The 19,308-nt window shown below is 41.2% G+C and overlaps 1 protein-coding gene across 1 annotated transcript in view; it reads left to right on the top strand.

The window, feature by feature from the left end:
* Positions 1-19,308, top strand: part of SH3RF3 (SH3 domain containing ring finger 3) — a 246,979-nt gene that overhangs the window by 186,487 nt on the left and 41,184 nt on the right. Inside the window, exons 5-6 of the mRNA XM_036380397.2 lie at positions 12,338-12,438; positions 16,450-16,620. Of these exons, the coding sequence (XP_036236290.1) occupies positions 12,338-12,438; positions 16,450-16,620 (272 nt within the window). The remainder of the gene's footprint in view (positions 1-12,337; positions 12,439-16,449; positions 16,621-19,308) is intronic.

Below are 19,308 nucleotides of genomic sequence, written 5' to 3'. Positions count from 1 at the left end.
GAGATACAAGTATGCATTCACCTGTTTTTAAGCCTTCTTAGTTAAGTCTACAAAAATACAGAATTTGGCTTTTACCAAATGTCCATCAAAATTGTGCAGTTATATTTATATAACTATTAATCCCATAATAGTAGGGGTTACATTTTAATTAAAAATGTCAGAAATTCAGTCTCTTCTCTGCCATCTGCTAAGACCTGACATGGCTCTGAAGCAATTAATGGTGCTTCAGCCTTAGACAGAATATCAGTTCAGCACTTTTCTTTTATTCACATGGCTGAATGCCAGCCAGAGTAGCATAAACAATGGGCCCCATGAGCTCTTACATCAAGGCATTCAGGGCAGTGAGAATCTTGTCTTCAGATTTTTTTGCTCTAAAATGCATTTGGCATTTCTAAGGTAAATGCCCTGTATGTCTTGTTCAGCATTTGACATCTTGACAAATCTGCAAACTGATTTTACTGCTGCTTCAGAAGTGCTCAGGGGCGTTGCTGAGAGCATGGGCAGGTTGTAGAAAGGCTGTGCATGTAGCTGCTGAACTCACCAGTGAGCTCTGCTGCAGGAAAATGTCTCACCTTTTCTTTCCTCACTTGAAGAGGATCCTCTCTGTCCTGCATGTCATTGTCACATCCCTTGAGTGGTTGTCTCTATAACCATCTCATGCCCTTACTGGTTTGCAACAGCAAATTCAGCCAAACCTTATTTCTTATGAGGGACACAACAAATTTACAGTTTCAGTATCTAGCAAATTTATGCCATTTTTTAACTAGAATGTAAATTTGGTTTATTGTGTCATTATATCCCATCCTTGAAATTTCCAGGCACTTTTTCATTGCTTATTTAATAGATCTCTTCATAAAAAGAAATAAAGGAATTTTGTTCCATTGTAGGTATGAGTTTCTCTGAAACATATCAGGATTGGTATTTAGCTTGCAGGGGGATTCTACATTTGAACAAAAAGTTCAACACAGTTTTCTTATAGCCTGTCCTTTGAACAAGCAGAATTCAATTACAGGAGTTCTTGAATGGCACCGTCCCCTACCTCAAGGCAAGCCAGCGAAACATTCTCCTCTGAACAAGCATCAGTTTTCCCTGCAGACCTGAGGCACCTACATGTGGAGCACCTGCTTTCTCTCTGCTGACATGAGAAGAAACAGAGACATCTAGGGCTTACTGCCTAAGTTACTGCAGGAACTTAAAATTTAGGTGCAAATTTTACATGTTTCAGTAAATGTAGCATATATTCCACCCCTTAGAAGTTATTTCATGTGTGGTGCTTTATTCTTGTGGCTTTTGTCAATTCTTGTGAATTGAAACCAGACTTCCACACTAAGCTGAAATGGCTTTTTTTTTGTTTTTATGAGTCGTTAGACTAATATAAGCCTCCAAGAGGGCACAGATTTCTGCCTGATTTCTGCACTGACATGCAGACCAGACTATGAAATCACATGTTTTGAAAGCAGTTCTGCATATCATTAATTTAATAATCAAAGACTGCTGGCCTTCCATAATGTGTTCATTGTTCTTTAAGCAGAACCAGCTCAGCTGTTTTCCAAAAGCCAAGATGTATTTTGAAATGAATGATGGTCTTAAAAAACATCTTCACTGATTACAAACTTTGGGATGCTTGAAAGGTAGAAGAATCAACTTGAAGTCACCTCAGCTGGATAAAATAGTGACTGGAATTCCACAACAGCCAGGATATAAAGCATTTAATTTAAAAGAGGCAATGCTGGAATCCTAATTTTGCCTGCAACTAAATTTGCTTGTATGCTTTTTGCTGCATGCTAAGCATCACTCATTAAATGTAAGATCTTCATCTGAAAGGTAATAGTGCCTTTCCATCATGCAGAATGTCCTATCATACTGGCAAAATGGATTTTTATTGAAGATGTAAGTAGTGCTGCAAGCCTGTGATGGAGCTGAAGCTGAATTAGGTTACAGGTGCAGAGGAGTGGTTCGTAACTGAGACTCCTTGGGGAGTGGGGAAGGTCCCCCTGGAAGGTAATCATGCCTAGGCCTCAGATGGCTTGTCTTGCTTCCATTTTCACCCCTTATGAATTATTCGTCCCTGCTAGTTGAAAAGGTCATGGGTCAGTCCTGCTCCAGATCCCCTGGATTTTGACAGAAAAGTGTCTCATGAATAATGAAGCATGGCTTTGTGCACACCAGGGTAACAGCTGAGTGAGGAAGAAAGGACCCTTCCCACAGAAGGAACTTCTGTGTGTGTTTTGAACAACTCATCACTATGCACAAGAAGTCAATTTGTATCTGCAAGTATTAGTTCAAGCTCCTAACCAGAGGACACATGTTCAGGAAAAGCTGAGAATAATGTCTTGCACGCTCCTAATCCCAAAGATTGACAGTATTTGAAATGAAAAATGTTCCTTGAAGTGTCTTGCTATATAAATCATTTGGAAGTGTGTCCTTATCAGTTATTTAGAAGTGCTGAATTTTAGCTGAGAAAATGTAATAGCAGAACTCTGGTTGAGCCTTGGCTGATAACCTAAATGTGCTGACCATGAGAGGCGTACAGATTATACCTAAAATCCAGAGACTAAAAATGAACCTTGAATTTTCGAGTGCACAACAAGCTCTGAGAAAATAAGTCAAATTCAGGTATTTTTCAGCTTTGGCTGGGAGTCCAAATTCTATCCAACCTGCTCTGTTGCTGACTGTGAATGACAACTGACTGGGTACAAGAGTGAGACAGGTGAAACCAAGGGCAGCTATTTCAGGAGGTGGCACCAGTCAAAATGGCAAAGTACCTGTCTTTCTGTAAATGCATAAGAGCTTTTATTAAGGTCTAATATAAACTAATTATTTATCTTTGTACATTTTCAGTTCTATTCATAGTTATTTATAATTCCAGACATTGCCCATTCTAAAAATCTTGTTGCAGGTTGGGTGGTTGTAGGTGGGAAGGAGTTAACTTCTTTTAAACAGAAAGTTTTAGGCAGGAATGTAAGCAGCTTTTTTTTTTTTTGGCTACCAGGTCTCTGAATATGCTCTGTGTGTATTGGGATTTATTTCATTATTTGTCAAAACTGTTGCAAATGAGGCTCATGAGCTGATTCAGTCTATGGACTGATTACATAAGCTGCCAGGAATCCAGGTCAAAGCAAAATTGTCTTTAGGGAACTACCAGGTTAGAAACAGTGTCTTCTCTTTTTGCTACAATATGCCTTATCACAAATATATTTTGAAAGATTTTTCAAGAACCAGATAAATCCTAATTTTTTTACAGGAACTAGGAAGAGAAAGTTGTGCTTTAAAAGGATTATTCAACTGTGTGTGAAATCCCATTGCCAGTAAAAGAAAAACAATATATTTTTTCCAGATGCTCCTCAGGGTAGTAACCTGAAAACATTTTGCCACTAAAATAATTTTTGCACACAACTCATCTTGAGGCTTTACAGTACCTGCCAGTCAACTACTGGTTTAGAAGTCTCAAGAGCAAGTGAGACACTGTCTTGGTATTTACCCCATACCATAAAATCCTGTTCATCTGGCACACACTATGTCTACTTATGTATGACACTTGAGCAGAAATTACTAAAGTGTATATTTTCTTCTTTTTTTTTTTGCTTGGAGGTTTTATTTGTTTACCACTATTTTCTTCCTGGATGGGGACTTCCTACGGAGGCATTGCACAGGATCCTGATGATTTTGTTGTACAGTTATCAAAAGGACAATTATGAGTGTGGGATTAAATTAACATCTTTTACAGGTCAAGCTTTCACTCAAAGCCTTCCTGTGTCTCTGTGTTTGATTTTTCACGTTCTTTGATCCCAGAATTTCAAGAAACTATTTACTACAAACCTATTTAAAACCTTGTGGTGGAGAGCTATACCCTGAGTATAGTCTGAGAGAAACAAGGCTGAATAAAATATAATTCTCATGATGCTCATCCACATGATGCTTAATTAGTCCTCATTTGGGGGATCTGAGAAGCTGTGAGCCAGAATAATCAGCGCTTTTATGGATAGTAATGTCAGATAAATCTTCAGAAGAAAATGACAAAAATATTTCGGTTTTTTTTCTTCTAACTTTCAGGCATCATTAGATTGCAGGATAGGGGAAATGGAAGCTCAGGAAATTAATTTACTTGACTTCTCCAGCTCTTTGCATAGCTCTATGAGCTACTGAGAGAAGATATGATTTAGAGTTTTTGGTCTATTACAAACCAAAAATAATCAGGGCCAACCTGGTCCTAGAAAAAGCTAGCACCATACCATGCCTCACCTTCATCCACAGCCACAGATACTTGCAGGTTGTAAAAGCCCCTCAGTAAATCATACAAATTTAGCTCCAGTCTTTGCAGGAAGGAACTGGGTATTTATGCAGCTATTTATGCAGCTGCAGCTGTTATCCTGCACATTTGTTTGTTTTTCACACACACCGTTATGGAAAAAATAAATTCTTCCTCTAGAATTGATAAGTCCATTTCAGCCCCCACTTTGATAATTAGCATTTGATGAGGCTACTTGATCTTGCATGTAACACTTTTCATCAATACTTGGTGTCACTACCATGCATTAAGTGCTAATACATTATTTCTAGGAACATTAAGGTTCAGAATGATTGCCACAGTCATTGTTTTATGGAGTCAGCAAATTAGAGAAACGAGTCACAGGAATCTTAAAGACCATTAGCCTGTTTTTAGATATTTCCAGAGGATGGTATGTCAACTTATGTGAGTTGAATGGGTGTTTTTTCTCTTATTTTAAAGTAATATTAAAGAGAAATTTAAAGTAAGCTGTAAATATGCATTCAAGACATTAAAAGATTTTTTCCTGAGAATTAATGAATGTGATAAGTGCCCTGTGGTGAGAGAGTGCTGGATTTTCTTTGAAGTCAAAACTGAGAATTCTGGTTGATTTTCTAGATGATAGGAACATTCATCTGATAGCAACAATTATTTTTCAGTGAAGGCTACTGCAACCTACAATATCATTTTACTCTGTTCCTAGTTTTATCACTGTCTTCTAGACTTCTATTCTGCTCAAAGACTGAGTCCCTTGCTTTTGTAAGGCACTTCACTAATCCCTACAGGCACCATGTCTTTTCAAATTAAACCACAAATGTGGCCTTAAAGTACTGGTGAAAATCTAAAGTAAATCTGCAAGGGAAGGAAAAATTTAATTTATGCTGCAAGTCCAAACTAGTCATTCTTATCCTTCAATAAAAGTGTGGATGGGAAAAGAGAAAGGGAATGAATTTGAGAAGATGTTTCAGCCCAGATGAGTAGTTGTTACCTTTAATTTCCTGGTGTCTCTGGTCTTGTCAGTAATATTTAGGGGGGAGTAATGTTTCAGTGGTCATAAGGAAGTTGTTGTGTTTACAGGAAAAAAAAAAAGCAAAAAGTCCTTTTAATATTATTCTCCAGTCCATGAGTACATAATCACCTACTACACCAGAGTAGCTGGTGATAAAAACAGAGGGCACAGCATGAGCTGGGACTGAAATACCTGTCATGCAGCATCGTCATGCCTATGTGTATAGTCTGGGAGGTTTACTCAAGATTTAGCCTTGCATAGTACAGGTGGTGCTGCTGTGCTACCAATGGTTACCAAGAAGCAGAAATTAGTGCAGAAGGATCTGGAGGTGACTCTCAGCACACCTTTGTGCAGCTGCTTTCCCCTGCTGGGTGGCATCTGGGTCTGTAGTGTCCAAAAGAGAAGACCTGGTGCTGTTGAGCTGAAACAGTGGTGAGTGGTACTTGGAGGATGCCAGATTGAAGTGGGAGCATGAAGAAGTCGGATTTGGCTGTTCACGGGCCCAAGTAAATGGGATCAGAGTTGGCAGTGCCTGGTTCAGAAAAGTGCATGCCACCATTAAACAGCCTCCTAATCAAGAGGTGTGCATGTGTGATCACCCAGGAGGAGGTCACATCTGGAAATTCAATGGCCAACTGTTTAAAGGCATTAGAGGCTCATAAGGATAGAGAGGAACACCAAATGGTATTTTCAGAAGTGACTCCTATTACTTAAATTGCAATAAAATCAGTGGGAATCAGGCAGTGAAGTACTTAATGCCACTCTGAGAAAACTCTGCAAGGTGCCTGTTTTTATCAGTAAGTGCCTGTGTGCCTCTTAAAATCCTGGCTGTCAGAGCCATCTCCTACCCGTAAGGCTTTAGCAATGCTGAGTAGCAGAGATTGAAGATGGATTAAGACACAAATGCTGCAGTGTTTGAGCCCTCCCTGTGTAATGTCTGTGCATTGCTCTATTTGTGTGTCTGACGCCACACAGGGAAGATGGATCATGTAGGGACATGCCATCAGAATGCAAGGATGTGGCACACAGACTTCCTTAAAGGTATCAAAGCAGAGAACAAGAAAATCAGAGCATTGTCTTGGATCCCATTCCCCTGAGCAGATGAAGAGGAAAGGAGGACATGTTTAGTACCTTGTTCCTTAGATCACAGTAGCAAAAGTACAACCTGGCTCCAGGGCTAAATAAAGAAGGAAAATGTACTAAGTCCTTCTAACAGCTGTGATAGAGAAAGGCCTGCTGTGTTCTCCAGGAGGATTATTGGTATTACTAGTTACTGGAGAGATGCACATAAAATTGTGTGAAGAGTAGAAAGGTGAACTTCCAACTCAGGTGATCAGAAGTATAAAGAAAAGAAGTATAAAGAAGTATAAAGTATAAAGAAATAGGAGATTATTCTTTTGCAAAAACCAGTCTCTTCAAAATCTTATTGCAAATACAATCTTGCAAAATAATCTAGCAATACTGTATTTTATGATATGAATTAATTAGTGATACATACAAGAGACAAGAGGACCTTGAAAGAATCAGCTTAGAAAGACTTCACCAACTGTGTCAGGGACTGTAGTTTAAATGCAAAGCTGGTGAACCTTCAGATGCATAGTAGCAATCAAGCAGCCACCAAGAGAATACAGCAAGGAGCACAGAGACACATGAAGCTGAAGAGCACAATACTTCTGTGACAGTAAAAGTCAAGATGTGAAGAGAGGAACTGAATTCAATGTGTGGAAGGCCAGCAGATCCTGTGGAGTAAAACCTGATGATGAAAAGCAGAGTCATAGACAGACGGGAAAGTACACAGTCATGTCAAAGCCTGTAGGGAGAGCAGCTAAAGAAAAACCAGAGCACAATCAGGAAGCAGTTGCTGATTTAGATTTTGGATGTATAGGATACTAGGCTGTACCAAGTGGCAAAAATGAATGGTTTGTAGGTGTCAGGCTGGCACCAGATGCAGTAATATTGGAGTAACCAGATACAGGCGAGAAACTGAATGTCAGGTAGATAGACATATACAGAACTGTGGAGACATCTTTGGGATTATTCAAGAGAAGAAAGCAAAATTGTCATCCAGCAATGGTGAATGGCAGTTACATTATTTCTTAATCCCTTGGTCTATATGTTAGTACAAGCATAATAGGAAGCACTTGAGATCATCAGTAATACAGAAGACACAGAAGGCCCCATTATCAGTGCAAACAGGCAAATAGATGATGCTTTGACTACTGCTCTTCTCTCTTGGCTTGAACTCATCACTCTCAGTCAGTCAGGCTCAGCCCAGGGTGCCTGCAGTGGCCACTCCAGGCTGGGGTAGCTACACCTCTGCAAACTGGCTTTGCTGCAGTGTGCAGAGGGAGGATCACAGGAGCTAAAGAAGAGTTAGCATGTGTCTCACAAGAAAGATGCAGCATTGGTCAGCTCCCAGAGCTGGATATCATTGCTACTAGTGGAATGAGTCCTGTGACTGGAGTGCTGGCACCAAGGGCTACAGGCTTCAGGTGGAAGCAGGACAGGTGAGGGGGAGGTGTGACACTGTAGGTAAGGGAGAGGTTTGATTGCACAGCCCTTAGAGTTAGTGATGATGTGGTGAAGAGCCTCTGGGTGAAGACTGGGGGGAAGGAAAACAAAGCAGGTACTGTAGAGGTATTGTTTACTACTGATTACCCAGTTGGGATGTAAGCACCAGTGAGTTATTCTATATGCAATTAGGAGAACTCTCTAGATCAGTAGCCCTTGTCCTTATGGGAGATTTCAAGTTCTCAGACATCAACTGGAAATATCATACTTCTGTGACAAGTCTTGGAAATTCTTGAGGCTTATAGAGAAAACTGCTTGTCCTTCATACTTAGTAAGCTAACAAGGAAAGATGCCCTCCTATTTGTGAATAGAGAAAGACTCATGAGGGATGTGACAGTAGGTGGCTGTCTTGGCTACAGTGTTCATGAAATGGCTGAGTTTAGGATTTTCACTGTAAAGACAAAAAAGGATGGCAGAGTTGCTTCCCTGGACTTCATGAGAGCAAACTTTATGCTGTTCAGAGTGTCCTGGGAATCTGCTTTTAAGGACTTTGGAGTCCATGTGCTGGCCAGTATTTAAGACTCATCTTTCAGAAGCACAGGAGCAGATAACTTCACCATGCTGTCAGTCAAGCAAGCAGAGCAGAAGACCAGCTTGTCTGAACAGGGAACTCCTTGTGTAGGTCAGGAGGAAAAAGAAACTGTATGACCTCTGGAAGTAAGGTGAGGCTTCTCAGGAAGCTGAGTACAGAGCTGGGGTTCATTTACACAGGGAGAAGACATGAAAGTCCAAAGCTCAATTAGAGTTGAAACTGGCCAGTGTTGTTTCAAACAACAAGAAGGGCTCTTTTTTCAGATGAGGTCTAAAGAAAATATTGGGCTGATACTTGGTGAAGGTGGTGAATACTTGATAGTACTTGGTCAAGGTGACTAACAGGAATGAAGAAAAAGCAGATGCATTCTATGCACTTTTTGTCTCATTCTTTAGTAGACCTACAGCTTCCCAGTCCTCTGAGTTGGAGGACCATAAATGTGAGAACAGTGACTTTCTATTTGTGAACACTGGAATTGTAAGGGACCAGCTGTATCAGCTGAATGTTCACAAGTCCATGGGGCCTCATGGATTCATCCAAGTGTTCTGAAGGAGGCAGTGAATGTTGTGGCAGGACCCCTCTCAATAATCTGTCAAAGACCTTGCAGGTTTAGAGAGGTCCTGCTGATAGGAAGCTTGACAATGTTATTCTAGTCTACAAAAAAAAGGCATGAGGAAAGACCCAGGGAATTCCAGACCTGTTAATTTAGCCTCAGTTGCTGGAAATGAAAAGCATTTAAAGAATGATACAGTCATAAGGAACAGTCAATATGGGTTCATAAAAGGGAAGTCCCATTTAACTGATTTGATATCCTTCTATAATAAGGTCACCTGTGTAGTGGATGAAGAGAAAGCAGTGGATACAGTTTTTTCAGGATTTTAGTAGGCTTCTGAGGCTGTACCTCAGCATCTTTCTGGACAGGTTGCTTAGCCATGGAATGAGTGGAGTTGTGATGCACTGTGTGAAGACCTGGCCAAAGGCCAGATCTCAAAGGATTGCAGTGCATGGGGCTACAGCTGGCTGCTGGCTGTTGACAGGTCACCAGTGATGTTCTTTGGGGCTCAGTTTTAGGGCCAGTTCTGTCATATATATATACATGTGTGTGTGTGTGTGTGTGTGTATGTGTGTGTGTATATATATGCATATATATCAATGATCAGGATGCAGGAGTTGAATGCAGCACTGGCAAGTTTGCTGATCATACCAAAGTGGGAGGTGCTTTTGACTCTCTTGAGGGGGCACAAGATGCCTGGCAGAGGGATGTAGGTACACTGGAGCATTGGCCAATGATTAGCAGGAGGAAATGCAACAATTCAAAATGCTGGATTCTGATCCCCCTGGGATGGGGTAATGCCAGGCACAAGTATGGATGAGGAGAGGAGTGGCTGAAGAGCAGCCCTGCAGAGAGGGATCTGGGGGTGCTGGTGAACAGCAGGGTCAGTGTGAGACACCAGAGGGCAAACTCCATCCTGGGGTGCATCAAACAGAGCATCACCAGTCACTCAAAATTATCCTGCTGTATTCAGTGTTTGTGTGGCCTCACCTGGAGCACTCTGTGCAATTCTGGGCCCTACCATGGAAGGAGGATGTGAAAGTCCTTGAACACATCCAGAGAAGACAACAAATCTTGTGAAAGGACTGCAAGGAATGCCCTAAGAGGAGCAGCTGAGGACACTGTGCTTTTCTAGTTTGGAGAGAAGGAGGCTGAGGGGTGACCTCATTGCTCTCTGCAGCTTCCTGAGGAGGGGAAACAGAGAGGGAGGCACTGAGCTCTTCTCCCTGGTGTCCACTGACACGATGCAAGGGAGTCGTCCTGTGGGAATGCCCCACAGGACATTCAGATTGGACATTAGGAAGCATTTCTTTGCAGAGAGGGTGGTCAGACTCTGGAACAGGCTTCCTAGAAAAGTGGTTGATGCCCCAAACCTGTCAGTGTTTAAGAGACATTTGGACAATGGCCTTAATTGGTCAACCTTGAAGTGGTCAGGCAGTTGGATTAGATACTTGTTGCAGGTCACTTTCAATATAAATATTCTATTCTACTCCATTCCATTTTGTCCTATTCTATTCTTTTTTGCTGTGATCTTCTCTGCCTTTACAGTTGCACCCTGAGGCTGTACATTCAGATCTGCTTTTTCATGACATAAAATCTAATTTTTTTCCTAGCAAGGAAGGGTGGGGACTGATGCATTTTCTGTTTTCTTAGAGACTGATTCTCTAGTCCAGAGCAGGCATACAGCGGTAGCACAACATGAAGAGGTTTGAACTAGTTGATTTCTCATTTACCTCTTGGATGAGGTAGCTGCCAGGTGTCTCAGCCCAACATCTTCTGCAATCCCTAGCCCCATTAACCAGCTCAACATAACAAATGAGGGATCATTCTGCAGCCATCCCTAAATTTTTTAGTGGGCTGGTGTGTTTTTTCTGTAAGTTGATACTAGCTCACTGACGTGACAGGCAGTATTAATAAAGCCTTAGTCACAGAGCTGGAAAGAATGCTTTTTACACATAGGACCAAGAGCTGCCTGGATCCTTCTTTGTTTGAGCAAGGAGCCAGAAAGTTTGAGGAAATAATGAGAAAAAGGAGATGTACTTGTCAATACAATTTCATGATTGAGTGTAGATGTTGGTGAGAGATGAGACATCTTACTGCTTTTTGCCAAAAGTTATAGAATCACAGTGCAGTGTTTCCATGTTTTGCTGCATGATTTCCAAATGATAATGTGTTCATAAACAGCAAAGCAATATAGCTCAGCAATGCACTGTCAAGACAGAACACTAATAATTATGTGGCTTCTTTGGAATGAGATAACCTTGAAATCCAGTAATTAAGTAACAATGTGTGTCTTGGTTTAACTATGTGTCTTGGTTTAATTCAGTGTCATTTTTAAGTGAAAAAATTGTCCCCATGTTTGTGTTCCAAAAATCAATATTTACCGTTTGTTAGATAGAATTTTGAAACAGAAAAGCTGTAGTGGAGGCCTGTGAACTGCTCAGAATCTTTGCTGAGTATAACACACCCTGCCTGAACCTGCAATTTGTGGGTATTGGTTCCTACTTTGTACAGCCATTCTGCATATGGACATGCATACAGCATATGGTGAGACTTATTAGAAAACTTTTTGTTCAAGTAAACCACTACAAGTCCCATCAGCCCAGGTCTGCCCTGTTTGCCACAAAGATCTGTTGCTACAGGCCTTGGCATTAGTTCAGGAGACGTTTCCAGTCAGGATTCATTTTTGACAGAGATGAATGAGGACTTTGGTGAGATAACTCAAAAAGAGATTGCCCTATATAATTTGGCTGAGCATTAGGCTTTGAGAAATGAATGATTGCATTTAGAATTGCCTTTCACATGAATAGCTGGAGAAGATCTGTCCAGCTGTCTATATGAGAGATTTATTTTCTGGGGTAAAAGTGGAGTGAACTACTTTCTCCATTCAGTGAAAGTTTTGGGTGAGTAGTCACCTTCTTTTGAAGGAGAAGAATATTCCTGATGATAAAAAGAGTACATAGAAATAAGAGTGCATTTTGGAAATTGAATAGTATCTTCTTCTCCAGAGATCCATAACCACTACCAAAAGGGTACCAATTTAAAAGCAAGTTTTTGAGGGGAAAAGGTTACTTTTATCAGAGAAGATACCATTGCAGATGTACATGCTGAGCTGTCTTTACAAAGCAGTTAAGTAGTTTTACATTGTAAAAGTTTTAAGATGTGCATACAAATAAAATTTCTCTGACAGGTACATGGAAATTCTGCTAATCCTTTGTGTCAGAAACATAGTTTTGGAATGTGCAGGGCTAGAATAAGCCTTTTTTAAGGTAATATAATGAAGTTAGAAAATCTAGGAATTTATAAAATATGTGGTTTATTCTTCTATGCCTTCACCCCATAGAAATTTAGGAAATTATGGGCTTCTTCTTAAATCCTTGTGTGTTCTTCTTTGTGTATTTTCAGGATTCCTCTTTGATTGGAACAGCCACAGTGGCTGGTCCCAGGACAAGTGCAATAATTGGAGATCAGGGAACACCACCGAAGGTCCAGCTCCCCCTCAATATGTAAGCAGCTCATCTCAGTCACTGTGTACTCTTTGTTTCCAATTGTGTGTGTGTGTGTGTGTGTGTGTGTTTGAAACCTGAATGTCCAAATCTCGGCTCAGGTGCATTCTGAGAAGACAGAGATTGCAATTTCAAATGTGAGGCAGCCTCTGCTGAAATTAAAAAATTAATAGAGAAGGGCAGGGCAAGATTTCCCCCTTTCTGTGTGAGCCCTTTTAGACTTTATTTATTGTAACTGTATGGATCACTGTGAAACAGAGTACCCCTAAGCTAGAGAAAATCTTTCATTTAAAGCTCTTAAAAAGGTGCAGTCCCACGCAATCAAACACCTGATTTATTCACAATTAACCAGAAAAAATGGCCCAGTTGCACTTTTTTGGTGCCATCAACAATGAATGAACAAGGCAATGAATGAACTTCACATCTTTGGCATATGGTTTTGTTGAATAGTGCATAGAATAACAGAAGGTTCACAGAACAAAAAGAGTAGACTTCAGTATAGCAAGTCTCTTCTAGCCTGGTTGGTTTATCTGATACTTGTCTAATTAACTACTGAATCCTCTCCTCTCAACACATATACCTCATAAAAGCAGGACAACTATACACACACAAACACATATGCATATCCATATTTTTGGGTTTTATGATATGGCTAAAACAAGGTCTGAATTCATTAAATCCTTAAAATAATAGATCTTCTTTAAGAACAATAGGTGTGTTTAATCAGAACCAAACAAATCTCTTCTTAGCTACTTGAGATCTTTATACCTGAGAGATGCCACACATCACTGAATGCCCCATAGAGAGGTCTCATCATTGCCCTGTGCTCACCCTGTACAGCCTGTGTGGCACATAGTGGAGCATGTGTTTATTTCAAGATTTGCCCTGACTAGGAAGCGGTAACTGGCAATATTTGAAGTAGCTGGTTGCTGAATCAGGACATTTTCCAGCTCTCTGGCAATGCCCCTGACTCCATGCCTCAGCAAGCCTCCCCTTCTCCCTCCCATACTTCTCCTGTCATCTCTCTTGTGAAGCAGCCTTGTAATCTGGTCTGTCATTCTGCATTTGCGGGCCAAGTTCCAGTCAAAGAAGATGCATTATTTGAAAGCTGTAGCAGTAGTGGGGAGGTGCAACTCTAGACAAAACCCTGGGGCTTCTGCATTGTAAGCAGAGTCACAGGCAGCTACCCAAGGCCAAGAACACTTCACACGTCAACCTTTTTCAGGGAATTTCTAATAAACATTTTGGGTTCTTCTAGGTCCCACTTCCAAGCCTTCACCTCACTGTTTCACATAGCCCAGAATAATCTGATACTGCATTTTGCAAGATTTCAGATTGTTGTTTTAACACTTTCTTCTAGGCTGTACAGAGTTAGCTGGTGAAGTTTCACACCTAAAATCTAGAGAACAGTGAAATGTGTCCAAATCCAAAGACTTTGCCTTAAGGCAAAATCATCCTCAGCAAATGGGACCACTAGACCTGATTTCCTGCCAGAGGAAAAACCCAGAAACAAATTCTGGGGAGGGAAGCTGCTGGCAATCAGATTGTTTTCTGCCATGGATGAGAGCAGGCATCCCCCCAGCTCTCCCACAGCCACCTCCCTGCCAGGAGTGGAGTTTATGCCTGCCCACAGACCCAGGCTGGGCCTGCCACTGGGTTTGGAGAACCCTGTGCCTCTGCAACTAAAAAGGAGACCCCCAGGGATGGGCATCCTCACTACCCCCCTGCACAGGAGGTAGGATTGCTGGTCCACAAAGAAAGTACTGATCACTTATTTTGTGCAAGGGTTACCCTATATGGTTGTCACACACAAGCTTTCATCACTTTAGCCATACAGAGGTTGGTCTTTCTGGTGTGGCATCTGTGCTGGGCTGTTGTACACCTTCTTTTAGCCTCTGCAAGGATTTCAATACTCTATCCAGAGGATGTTTAGGCCCATTGTAATATTGGATATTCCGACTTACTGGTAGCTGACTTGGGGGAATTTACTGGGTGAAGCTAGTAGGAGAGAACAAAAAGAAACTAACAGGAGATCTGGAGATAACTGCAAGGCACAACAGCCTATGATCCACTTAGGGTAATTTTCCTTGCACCTGCTTCCAGAATCTGCACCTGTAAGTTACATTATTACATGTAGGCCCTTGGGGGAAAAGGCTAAGTGAGTCTATCTAAAATGCTCTATCCCTGACCCCCTGCTTTACCCATAGCTTCTGAATCTGAACCCTGTGTAAGCAGCAATTTCAAGAGGGACAGTCAAAGCCACACTCTGCTCCCTTGAGTGAGTGCAGTCTGGCACTTTCTGTTATGTCCTTGCAGAGCACAGTGCTGAAGGATTAGCACTGAAGCATGCAACCTTATTTCTTGTCAGGGTGACGCATGTTAATGTCTTTCAGATCATATGCAGCCTCATGTTTTCCGTCAGGTGAACAGCTACAGACCTGCTCAAGACCACCCGATTATATAGGCTAAAAAAAGGATGTGCAGGGTGGTTTCTCCCATCTGTTGGCTAATGAAATGTAGTTTCTGATTAGGTCTTTGTACCCCATGCATGTGATAAACAGAGCAGGCACATCAGCCTAAGATTCCCCAAGCAGCTGTTACCAAATAGTTCATATTCTGCTCATTACTGTTGTTTATTTACTACCCTCAGAATAAAAATGAGGAAATCTATGGTACAATAAAGAAGTAGAATCAAGAAAAATAACAGGATTTATTCCTCAATTATATTTCCTGGAGAGCAGAAGTAAAAAGTCATGTATCATTTTTATTGGCTGAAAATCTACAATTACAACTGCTATAGTTTTGGTTTTTTCTCTGGTTCAGTGCTATAAGGTGGAGAGCAAGCCTATTCTCACCCACCCCTGAGTCTAAGAGCATTCTGCTGCACTTTGTAGTGTAAATGCACTTTCTCTGTTTTCCCATTTCTCTTAGTCTATGTTCACTGCCTGTAAATCACAAATAAATTAAAAAAAACTCAGGAAGGCACAACCTTGATCAAGAATTACCAGAAATCCCTTTTTGTATCTGGAGAAAAGCAGTAATAAAAAAAAAATCTAGTATTTACAAAGAAAGTGTTGTTCTGTGTGTGCACTCTTGCTATTCTATCCCGACTTTCCATTATTTCCCAAAGTGCAAGCAATCATTCTTAATTTTCAACAAGAATCTCTCTAAACAGAGAGAGTCTCTGTAGGGATTTTAAGCTGTAGTCATTTCACAGCACTAAACACATCCCTGAAGTAGTAACAGAAGAACAAAAGAGAAATAAATAGAAAGACTCTAAACAAAGCGAATAAATAAAAGCTGTAATTAAATAAATAAAAGTTCTACATATTGGATCCTGTACTAAAGATTTATTAGTATACTTGGAAAACATCCAAAACCAAATTCTACCACTTCACTTACGTAAATAAAAAAAAACCCCCAGAATGTGGCCCATTCTCACTTTTTTTACCAACACATACAAGAATTACCATACCAGATCAGAACAGTTTGGTGTGTTGTTTCTAAACTTGGCCAGCATAAATAGCATTGAGAAAACTGCAAGAAAAGCTTTTGAAATAGCCTACCTATTTATTTTCTTCTTAAACTCCAAAACAGAGGTGGATCCCACCTGAAGCAAATGAATGTATACTTCTTCCAAATGTCAGGATTTGCAAAGCCCTTTTACTCCAGCCCTTGTTACTCTGGCTGTCACTTGTAATTGTTGTGTTTTTCTGAAACCCTTGCTACGTCCTTAACTTGGGTGCTGCTTTGTGGCATTGTTTTGCTTTTGTTATGCCCTGAGTGAGAAGCATGTCTCATCAGGGAGCTTTTACTCTGAATAGTTATTCCCTTATTGTCTTAAAATCTAGTCTCTGCCCTTCCCTGTTTGTGAAGCAGCCTGTGATGGTGTCCCTTTTTAACTTCAACTTCTGAACAGCGCTCTCTGCTCTGTGGGGCTGGAGCTGGAGCAGGACAGGTGGTGGTTGATGTCACCTGTGTGCTCTCTCCCTGTGTGACCTCTCCCCACAGCTACCTAGCCCTGTATGCCTACAAGCCTCAGAAGAACGACGAGCTGGAGCTGCGCAAAGGGGAGATGTACCGCGTCATTGAGAAGTGCCAGGACGGCTGGTTCAAGGGCACGTCTCTGAGGAGTGGCATGTCTGGTGTCTTCCCAGGCAACTACGTGACACCCGTTTCAAGGTGAGGACCACTGGCCTCTACTGGGGCATTCTGGATGGCACTGAAAACAATGTAGCTCTGCTTTTAAATCACATTCCCCTTCCAGAAATTCTCTGCACTGTGGACTTCAGTAATGAGACTTGCTGGTCGTAGCATTTGAGTTATCCATGTCCTCAGGAGATTGCACCAGTTGTATTAGAGGATGGCATTTATAACCTCTGATAGGCCCAGGTTTTACTATTGTAAAGAATCTGCTGGCTAATGATTTTATTGTTATAAAACTACTGACATGTAACAAAATAAACAATGTTTGTGTCTTGCTGTTCAGTAGCTCCTCGTGTAGAGTTTGTTCTTCTTAAAGCAGAGATCTGGGGTAGTTTGGATCTGGACTAATGTTTGAACAGTTAAAATTCTAAAGTGGTAGGAGAGTTAAGTAAATTGTCTGATTTTACCTACCCCTGCCTCAGTTGCAGCAGAGAAAAGGAAAAAAGGAATTTTTGAGGAAAGAATGCCATTTGCCAGAGTTCAGTATTGGACAATACCAAATCAAATCTGAGAAGCTGAGAAGAAAGTCCATCTCTTTGACCCAGACTGTTTCCCCTACATGTTCCTTGCAGGTGAATGCTGGCATATGTATGCCCGTATCTCCTTTAGAGCAACTGCAAACTGCAAACTGAACTCATTCCTTCTCATGTGCTCTCAGTTTCTCCTCCCACATGCACACTGTCTCCACCATCTCTGACTCCTCTCCAGAAAAGGGCACCTCACAACTCAGACACTGTTGATCTGGAAAAATTTTCCAGCTTTGTCGCATCTAAAGTTTATGTCAAGTCTGCTGCATGTGTTCTGAGCAACACCAAAAGTTAAGAACAGATCAGAAGGCAATAACTAAGCCTGCTGACAGGCTAATATTGCATTACAGTAAGGAAAGCCCAAATATTAATTCACTGGTTCTTCACTGCTCATCAACCTAAAGGTATTTACCTTATTTTATAGAGCCCCTTGCCTGCCTTCACTCCTTGCCTCTTCAGCTCTCAATTAGTGAGGAGGTTTGTGCTGAAGGTTCGGTTATCTGAATCAGCAAGACTTTATAATAAATGCAGCATGTCACAGCTAGAACAAGACAGAGAGGTGCTAAAGGGCAAAAGTGCTTTCCACAAAACCTGAAAGCAGCATTATATTTATGATCCTGTGGGCTAATTAAATTCCTGTATAAATCACCCTCAGTGAGAACAGCAATAAAAATCTGATATCAACAAAATCTCCTATTTCCACTACATTCAACATACATTGTTCTCCTTTGACAGAAAAGCAGAGGATTAGATTCATACATGTTTTTCTGCCACACCCTACAAAACCAAGGAAAAGAAGTAGTGAATTTAATAACACTGAACTAGATTTATATGCTGCCAAAACACAGGTGTGAGTGGAGCATTATGGAAAAAGAACAAAACTCTCTAGATGGGCAGACAGGCCCAGGGCAGCAGAGAATATCTGCCACATCCAACATGTACCCATCTCTGTTGAGAGTCACAGATAGTTTCTGTACTTGTTGGTGTGCATGTTTGCCTGAACACAGCTCTCAGTGGACTGTTAGATGTGCTTTTCTGGCAAACTGAATCTAGTGCAGATGGCCAAGCCAGCTCCAGCTGAACCTTCCTGCCACCCTGCCAGCTCTTCACAGCAGATGACAGACAGTCAAGATTTCCATCTGGTGGGATTCCCAGCTTTTCCCAACCTAGGGACTTATAAAAAAATTGAAGAAAATAAAAAATCAGATTTATTTAGCAAAATGTAATCCAGGCAAACCTTGCACCATGAGAGGAGTCAAGTCAATGATGCCACAGTGATGTCTTTCCTCTTATGACTTTAGGAGGAGGGAGGATTGGGCAGAAGGCATAGCTATTTTTTGCCCTTTTGGACCATATCTTCCAGCCTGTGATTTAGTCTTTTTCCATCAGAATTTCACTCTTTTGGCTTTCCACTCTTTTCTTAGGGTTATTTCTTCTGTCACCCATGTCCTCTGAACCGGACCAGACTGTTCAACATACTCCTTTCTGCTCTTCTCCTCTCTGTCTTCCCATGCAGTGTTGGGGACCCAGAGTTTCTCCCAGTTCTATACTCCATAGATGACTCTTAACACTTTTTCTGTTATTCTCTCCTCTCTTGCTAAACCCTTGCACTGCCTCATTTCCATTTCCTCCATTTTACTTTGTTCTGCTTCATGTCCTCTGTGCTGTCCTTTCCTGGAAGAGGACCTTGGCTCAAGAAGCAGCCCAGGAGAAGAAAACAGCACAAAATGATCCATCTGTTTCATGGCATCTACAGCTGAGGAAGGAAATTATTCAGGAACTTGAGTAAGAAACACAGAGAAAGAGCTGCTCAGCAGCAGCTGAGTTTGTCCACTGATGTCTTTCTGTCTTCCTAAGTGTCCTTCTGTCCTAGTCAGAGTTTTTAGCTCAGTGGTAAGAGGATCCAGACATGCTTTAGTTGAACTCAATTCATAGGAAAAAAAGCCTTGTCCCTCCCCTCTGAAGGGACTTGGCCACTCAGGTGAAATTATGCATGCAGTTTAAAGTGAGGAGTGAGAGAGATGTCAACAACTCTTTGGACTTCTTTTTCATTCAGGTCAGCTGCATTCCTGTCCCTGTTGCATTCTCTTAGCAAGTCTAAGCTAGGGCTGGTTACATCAATAAGGTGAGTGTTCAG

The sequence above is a fragment of the Molothrus ater genome, chromosome 2 (assembly GCF_012460135.2).
Source record: "Molothrus ater isolate BHLD 08-10-18 breed brown headed cowbird chromosome 2, BPBGC_Mater_1.1, whole genome shotgun sequence".
Classification (NCBI taxonomy): Eukaryota; Metazoa; Chordata; class Aves; order Passeriformes; family Icteridae; genus Molothrus; species Molothrus ater.
This window is presented reverse-complemented; position numbering and strand designations above follow the sequence as displayed.